General features: G+C 39.0%; 1 protein-coding gene across 1 annotated transcript; it reads right to left on the bottom strand.

Moving 5' to 3' along the window:
- Positions 1-1,376: 1,376 nt before the first annotated feature.
- nts (neurotensin) lies at positions 1,377-8,518 on the bottom strand. Its single transcript, XM_061250603.1, has 4 exons — positions 8,367-8,518; positions 6,118-6,179; positions 2,572-2,760; positions 1,377-1,744 (listed from the first exon to the last, which is right to left on the bottom strand). Exons 1-4 carry the CDS (start codon positions 8,452-8,454, stop codon positions 1,601-1,603), a joined length of 483 nt encoding a protein of 160 aa, XP_061106587.1. The 5' UTR covers positions 8,455-8,518; the 3' UTR covers positions 1,377-1,600.
- Positions 8,519-8,764: the final 246 nt, after the last annotated feature.

Raw genomic sequence — 8,764 nt, 5'->3', positions numbered from 1 at the left:
TTTTGTCCGCATATAATAAATTGTTTATTCTGAGAATCATTCAAAAAATACAATTTTTATACTGTACACAAACATTTCACTGACCTTAAAATCCTTCCTTAGCTGTAAAATGATATAATTAGCTCTGTATACCATGCAGGTTCCATATTGCTCAATAGCACCACAGTTCTAGTTGAGTGACACCAAGAGAATATATGCATGCACTTGCAATGTGGGCCCACCATTATTAAACTCTCTTCTCATTCAGCTCCCCTGGCCAATGAAACACAAGTCTGAACAAGAGCTATTTCAGCCATTCATTATGAATCTTTACTCATCTGACAGCCAGCTAGTAAGAGGCATCATTATCATTTTAAAGACTACATCATTATATGATTGACACATCATCATGGTGTCAGTTATATAATCTGGTATGCATTTAGGCTGCTGCTGTTTAGGCCAGTGGGGTTTATTCTAGTCCTTAGGATGAGCAGGCTTATTACTCTATCCATCAGGAAAAGCAATCTATCACATGACTGGCTTACTGCACTTGTTTCTTGAGTGTGGATGTATTGCTCATTTTAAAAAATTTTCATTCTAAAATTCTGAACTTAAAAGAAAAGTTGGAAATAATACCTTGGCTCTTCAAGACTTGTCATGGGTTGCTAGACCTTATTTCTCAAGACATCATAATCATATGCTCATAAAGGATCATAGCAAAGATAAAATATTATCATTTTAATACTTTTTTCATGTGTATGTTTCCTGTGGAGGCACTGCAAGACATTTCTTATTGGCAGTATAAATGGTAAATGGTCTGCATTTATATAGCACATTTATCCAAAGTGCTTCACAAATAATCATTCACCCATTCACACACACACACACACACACACACACACACACACACACACAGACACCAACGGCGATGTATACAACCAGGGCAGGGGATCAAACCACCAACTCTCCAACTGCCAGAAGAACTGCTCTTATCTGCTGAGCTAATTCCACCCCTGCACAAAGGCAATACAGTGCTGCATCTTATTATGAGATTACAGGAATCCAAAATGTGTTCTCCTTATGTTTGCTTACATAAAAAATTTGTAAACAAACATTTGTATAGTCATATTTCCTGAAAATGCTAAAGTTAACGACATTAACTTCTTAAAGAAAATAGACATGAATGTGTTTTATCCTAGTGGCTAGTTTGTTGTTAGGTCAGTTTTAATACATAATTTAATCATGTCCATATAGTTTTTCCCTGATTAGTGACAATTCTCTTATTGCAGGCCCCGGTTACAACTGGCCATACTCAGATTCTGTAAACCTCTAAGAGTTGAACTCGAGGAAAGACAGAGTCATGTCTTAGACACTGGAAATCCTTCATTTTTATTTGTCCTCAAGATGCATGAATGGTTTTTTGGGGAAAAGGCAGAAGAAAACAACATAATTTAGTTGTTTAATGATACAGTTTTGGTGTGTTTTTTTATTTACACAGTCATGTTGAGTCTGAAGATGAAGAAACCTCCGCATGAGAAACACAGAACGATAAATACCATGTATACAGTTATTACAGATGCACATTGAGAGTTAAGAACGACTCCACGTGGCAGAGCAGAGGTCAGTAGTATGTACTGCGCTTCAGAATATATGGCCTCCTGGTTTTGCTCATCTGCAGCTGCCGTTTCAGTATATATGGTGATTTCCTTTTTGGTGGGTTCGCACTGTTCTTTGTGATGTCGGACTCCAGGTACTCATGAAATATCTGAAATGAAAAGCCAGTTGAGAAACCAATCTCCATCCCAATGGGTTCTAGCAGGCAGAACATCCCAGTCTGTCATTGTGGGATGGAGCGATCATGCATAATGGTGTGTAGTGTAGTGGGCTGTAATTACAGAAGGGCTTTTAGCTCACTTAAGAGTTTACACCTGCATGAGGGAAGCACAAAACCAACTTAAATTCTGCTGCAGGAGGGTAATGGATGCCGGAGTTTGTTGCTGTGTTGAGAGTAGTGATTGTCTGTGTGTGTGGATGTGTGTGTGCGAGAGATAGAAAGATAGAGAGAGACAGAGAGAGACAGAGAGAGAGAGAGAATCAAAGCTAAAATTGGAGGGAGGCAATCAAACTGAAACATGTAATTTCCTTTTTTATCCTTTTATCCATTTACCCTTTCTAAGTCAACTTTAAACTTTAATTCAGTTAATTACATTACATTCATTTAACAGACTCTTATCCGGAGCAAACCACAAATGTCATATAATGACTCAAATTTACAATCTCCCAAAAAAATCCATGGCATTAGTCTTCAAAATGTATAGATGCATTCATGTGTAAATGCATTAATGTTAGTGTGCGTCTGTGTGAGCCGAATGTATGCGTTTGTGTGTGCATCTGTGTGAGCCACATGTATGCGTGTGTGTGTGTGTGCATCTGTGTGCTGCATGTATGCATGTGTGTGTGAGAGCATATGTACGAGCTGTGTATGCGTGTGTATATGCATCTATGTGCTGCATATATGCATGTGTGTGTGTGCATCTGTGTGCGCTGCGTGTATGTGTGCGTGTGTGTGTGTGCATATGCTGAGCGCTTTACCTCTCTGGGCTGTAGTATTCTACAGAGGCTCTCTAGGTCATACAGGCCCTCCAGAGGCTCTGTGGAGAGCGTTTCCCTGGTGACCACGCCCTCCCCGTTATCCAGCCAGGCCTCGTGACCCCGGCCGGTCAGGCTCTGGATCAGGCCACAGACGTCCAGCAGAGGAGCTCTCCACTGTGGTCGGCTCACCTGCAGGCAGAAGCAGTACATCTTTCACTTTATACATGGTCGCCAGATGTCCCATTTCTCCCAGGACAGCCTCGTATTTAAGCCCCGAAAATATAGATTTTCCTGTATTTTAGTTGGAACACATTGTAATGGGTTTTTCTGATTCTACTTGCCATTGTTGTAGGTTCTCATTGCATTGTACACACCAGTGGTCCTCACCCCTGGTCCTGGAGAGCAGCAGGGTGTGCTGGTTTTTGTTTTTGCCTTAATATCAGCAACCAATTCAGAGCCAAGAAACCAGGTGATATGAGTTAACTGTGTTTTCACAGTAACAAAAAAATCCAGCACACCCTACAGGTTTCCTGGACCAGGAGGGAGAACCACTGCTATACACGGTCCTGAGGGGAATCTGGTCACCCTAACTATATCTCCCAGTAACTGGCCATTATTCTGGAAGGCAGTATGTCCTATCACCATGTTCACACTGCTGATGTGTTCACATAGCATTTTATCCCCATGCATGTGAGTATTAAACAAGACAGAAAATATGACTGGCAAGCAATGGCTGAAATGAATGAGTGTCAGCCATGTGTGTATGATGAGAGAAATAGTATGCTTAAACTAATTCATCAGATAATTCTCCTTATCCTTAGGCTTCTCTGAAACTGCTTGGCCCTAAGGGAAGACATAAGTATTAAGTATAAGTATATTGCCATGTCCAGCAGTTAGAGCACTTTTCTAATGATAATTATGGTCATTTGAATACTTTAGTAAGCCATAATCAAAGGAAACACTTAAATTATAAATTGGTAAATGATCCATTACTAATGTTTTAGTGATGCAGTACTCCACCTCTATTTTAACCTTTAATAATTATTGTCATTTAGAAAAGCATGGATCCCATAAAAGTGTAAATCAGACATACAGTAATTGGATTGTGATAGTGATCATCTGCAGATCTAATATCCAGATATGTATATGTAGTACAGCAGCTTCTGAACTGAAATAATAATTCAGAATAAAAGTCTCCCTCCACAGTACATTAATGTTATCCCTGCAGAGATGTGTGGCGTAGTCCATAAGGCAGCTGATTCTCAAGCCCTATACAAGCCATATCTCAAGCCGATGTTTGATCCCCTGCCATAGCAACTTCCAAGCTGCAATCCCTTCCCTGTCTATACCTCCTTCTGCGTTATCCCTGTTTAAATGAATAAAAAAAGACAAAATGAGGACAGTGTGTCTGCTCTTTTAGAAGTCGAAAAATGTTACCCATGTCCATTAGCAACTGGGTGGCACCTGCTAAATCCATCAATCAGGCCAATCTTACGCTGGCAAACCAATCAGATGGACAGTAATGTAATGTCACAGTATTTCAGGAACAGCTGATCACCTGGGATTTTCATGCACAACAGAGTTTGCAGAGAATGGTGCGGAAAAACTAAAAACATCCAGCGAGCAGCAGTTCTGCAGGCAGATACATTCTTAGTGAGAGGGGTCACAGAAGGGCTAGACTGGTCGAAGCTGACAGGAAGGTGACAGTAACGCAAATAACCATGCATTACAACAGTGGTATGCAGATGTGGTATAACATCTCTGAACAATGCGTCAAACCTCTAAGTGGAGAGGCTACAGCAGCAGAAGACTTAATAAGTCTAAAAAACAAGTTGAATAAATAACTAATAAAGTGTCAGTGAGTGTATATAGCTGTGCAAATGTGAACGTGTTAACATGTAAAATGGCCCTGGATACAATAGTCATGTTAATGATGTGACTGCATGCAGCAGGGACCTCTTTGCCATAGGTTTATGCTGCACCTGGGACCTCCCCCCACATAATGCGGAATATCATATAGTTTCAAAATTGATGTTGCTGAATCACAACCTGTCAAAGTGCTTACTGAGTTCCTTTAATGGACCTCAGAGGACTAAAGTGTGAACGAATGACTGATGTCTAATCTGGGACCAGAAGGAGACCATCTCCAACTGGGCTATACCCAGTTTATTCATTAAATTGTGAATCAAATGTATTTTCATATATCTGAGCATTCACATACTGCCTCACAGTCCATTTCATATAACAAAATTTGAGACACAACAGAAGAAATAGCAATGATTCTTTAGCAGCAGAAATTACCCCAGATAATACTCAGAGATGCAATGACATTTGATCGATCTCTGCATGGGATCAATATTCCTGCACAATACCACAGAGATAGCATATACAGACATAAGCAATGCAACAGTTAAGGGATTAATATGGCATATAGGAAATAAATCTTTTTAGTCTTTTTATCCAGCTTTGTCAGACTCATTTGCCCTTTCTATGCTATGAAGCAAGCAATCAATCAACAATCTCCCAGTGCTGCAGGATAAATACTATTCCATATGTCCTCTTATTTCATCCAACACAATGTGTGATACATGTGCAAAACATGTTATGAATAATTACCTTAAAAAAGTGCAATAAGTCAATTTCCATCATCATCTCCACAGAAAAAAACACTCTTTAGGTCAAGTCAGATGCTATTGTAACATGATGAAGAGACCTTTACAGTTGTTAAATGTCAGTGCACAATATGAAAGTGCAGAAATCTCCTCACAGACATTCTTAAATGTATCTATGAAGTGTGCCAAGAGTGAGCTATATAGTTTGATCGCTAAATACATTAAGTGTGATTTAATGGCTAATACAGGCAGGGAATGCTTACATGTAATTGGTTTGTACTTGTATTACACCTGACCTGTATTATTATATATTCTGTAGTTATTATTTCAATTTGCTTAACAAAAAAATGTATTACACTAAGTCAATAATAAAAAAAAAGACTTTTATCCTGCAAAACCTACATTTTCTGTTTCTAGTATTATTGAGCAGTGCTGTCTGAACACTCTGCCAGCCTATGAAATATGCACTCGTCTGTGATATCCAGGTTATCTTTATTTATTGATGAAGGACAGTGCATATTAATCATTAGTTTACACATCAATGTGAATGTGCCAGAGAAAATGAGCTCATTTTCATGTGTAGCCCCCAACCTGCACGTCTTTTGACTAACCTGCATGTCTTTGGTGATTTTAGCTGATCGAAAACACTTGACATAATGCATCTGGTGCTTGCTACATATTGCATGTTGTACTGATGTTACTGATGTCCACATTAAAGTAAAAACATATATAATAATATAACAATAAATAAATATGTTACAACTATGGGGAATCAAATACACACAGTGTATTTAGAATGTGTGTACACCCACAATAAAAGTTAGATTGTATGATTGAGTGTGTTGCCCTGGAGATGTCAGACAGAAGGTAGGCTGGGTGGTGTGCTTTGTTCTCTGCAGTCAGACCTGGATCAAAAGATCCCAACTGGACGTACCTTTGAAGTGAAGAGACTGTTCAAAAACTCCTCTTCTGTCCCTTTCCGTTCCTGCTCAGAATCTGTCCCAGGATCAAGCAAAGTAAATGTGTTCAACGTTTTTTTCAACGGTTCATTTAGTGTCTAGCAAGTACACCACTACATTATCAAACCTGCTCTCTTTTGGAAATACATTAGCATGGGTTCATTAGGGATGGGGTATGCACAAAACAAAACATCTTAAGCATGAGTTTAACATTTAGCATTATAACAAACAAAAGGCAGACAAGACAAGGATCTATTATGAAAAGATAAGACATTAGAGCGCAATTGATTCATGACAGCTGTCCCCTTTCAGCACACACTGGGCTCTGGTTTTTAATGTGCAGGTCCGCTGCATTCTCTAACGACACTGTCTCTGCACGCCGTGCTTATTCCTCATGATACCCTGCGGTGGTTTGGAGATGTGTCTATTAACCTCCCTGCTTTCAGCTGATGGTCTGCACCCAGGGAGAGTGTTAAAACGTCCCGCTTTAAGCTCATTGTGGATGAAAAAGAGGGACGAACAGCTCTTTACCTCTGTTCAAAACCCTTTATAGGTTTCAAAATAAATTTGTACCAAGAGACGGGCAGTGTAATGGCATTCAGGGTTTTAGCTCAAAATTTTTAATAATTAATGGCTCATTGTCGCCGCTAATATTGTCCACAACAACATTTTTCTCTCTGAGCTTGCTATTATTAAGTGGTCTGCCAAATGACCAGACCCTTCTCTATTGCTATAAGGATTTGTGCGATATAGCTGTCATAAACTTTTTTTTTTTTGTTTACAACTGAAAGTGGACAACCATCATAAGCCTCTTATATAACAGCTGAAAAGGTTTTGTTTTTTATGACAGGTGACAGAGTGACATGCCACCTGCATAGCACACTGTCACTCTTTCAGTCTTCAGGAAGTACAGCAGTTGTTCATGAGTAGTTACAGTGCTATCATGTCGTTATATGCTTTATAAGCTTAATAAAGGCTTTAGGATGTGAAACTTAAAGTGAACCTGACAAAGTGCAGTGTATCCCTGCAGACCCCTATAAGATCATAATGCAGCACCATTTCTTGTAAAAGAGCAAGGCAATGTATTGTAGCATTTAGCAAGCTCATTAACCATGCATTCAAACTGTATAAATGAGCATATAAAAGCAATATGTCATGTAAGGTGCAATGGATGATCCTCTCCAAAGAAAATGAATAATGCCAATGACATTCCAGTCATAAATGATTATAGCAGGAATTCAAGATGTTTCTATTTGCATAAACTTTAGATTCCACTTTGACCTCAGCACGACTCAAAGAGGGGTATCCGTGCATGCAGACACACACACACACACACACATACCATACACACATACACACACATTTGCCAAGAGAGCAACAAATTTCACTAAGAATATCCGCAGAGCAAGCAAACCCAGGAATAGCGGGAATAAAATGTCAGTAGATTATGTATTTTGCCATTCACGGATTTATACCAGTCAATAATGGAATAAACAGTTTTTAGATGTGGTCACCGTGTATGAGTTCTTTTTATAGTGAAATGCCCACTTATTTCAGAAGACTTTTTAACTCTAGAAATTGGTCATATATATTAACCTGGACAAATCATACAGTAAGATAAATATATAAATATACTTCTAAAGGATGCTTACAAACACTTATCCAGTCAATTGTGCTAGATGCTCAGTAATCCGGTCATAATTGTCTGTTAACTTTATACTTTCTTATGGCTTTCAAGACAACATTTTAAAAACTAATTTCTCATGTCATGTCTTTTATTGTGTTGCATTCAAGCACATGTTCACACTACCTCTTTTGAAACTTTACTTACAAGTAGAATGTGTTTGTGAGTATCAAAATGGTATTCATTAAACTAAAGTGTGGATTTTAGGTATTTATGGATAATTAAAATGTCTGAGCTTTATGTTTGTTTGTGGCTGTGGAAAAAACATTTTTTCTTGATATGCATTATTCATTTTACAGCACTGAATAATGAACTGGATTTGTAATGAATGACAACTACAGAAATTTCAAAGCAAGTGAATAATTTTTGGCCGGAAAAATAAAGTGTCACACAGAAAGAGTTTAAAAAATGTTAAAAATGAATACTTTACTTGTGCATGCACTCCCTCACACCATTTTACCCCAATCAATCAAAGTCACAATGTGCTTTGTATTCTGCACAGCATATTCAGGAGAAAAAAATATGTTCTGTGATACTTACCTGAGCACATCCCTTCATGAGCTAGAAAGAGCAAAAACATGCAAACAGTCAGAGCCCTCATCTTGCCAAATCCACGGTCTCTGTGCATCTAGGCAGCAGCCAGGTCCATAAGGTAGGGATTAAGGAGGAGAGAAACAGGACTCTTTCTCTGCCTTGTCTCTGTGCTATCTGGGTGCAGAATAAGGAGCTGGGGGCTCCATTCTGTAGGTATATAGGCTTCAGTGTGATGTCAGGAGTGATTCCTCCACCCCCAATAACCCCCCCCCAGACCCCACCCTCTTCATGTTCGTATCCTCCAGCCTATCGTTGTGTCACTAACAGACGTCACCTTTGTTGCACAAATGGCAAGTTACGTCACAGGGTTGGATACCCTGTCATTAGCTGTCGAGTGGCATGTA

The sequence above is a fragment of the Conger conger genome, chromosome 8 (genome assembly GCF_963514075.1).
Source record: "Conger conger chromosome 8, fConCon1.1, whole genome shotgun sequence".
Taxonomy (NCBI): Eukaryota; Metazoa; Chordata; class Actinopteri; order Anguilliformes; family Congridae; genus Conger; species Conger conger.
The sequence above is the reverse complement of the archived record's forward strand: the minus strand, read 5'-3'. Positions and strand labels throughout refer to the sequence as shown.

Excerpts from the sequence above, each read along its gene's own strand:
- nts (XM_061250603.1), bottom strand. The coding sequence starts at position 8,454 with ATGCACAGAGACCGTGGATTTGGCAAGATGAGGGCTCTGACTGTTTGC. Across the intron at positions 6,180-8,366 it reads TCATGAAGGGATGTGCTCAG|ATTCTGAGCAGGAACGGAAA; the intron begins GTAAGTATCACA and ends ATCCTGGGACAG. Across the intron at positions 1,745-2,571 it reads GAATACTACAGCCCAGAGAG|ATATTTCATGAGTACCTGGA; the intron begins GTAAAGCGCTCA and ends TTTTCATTTCAG.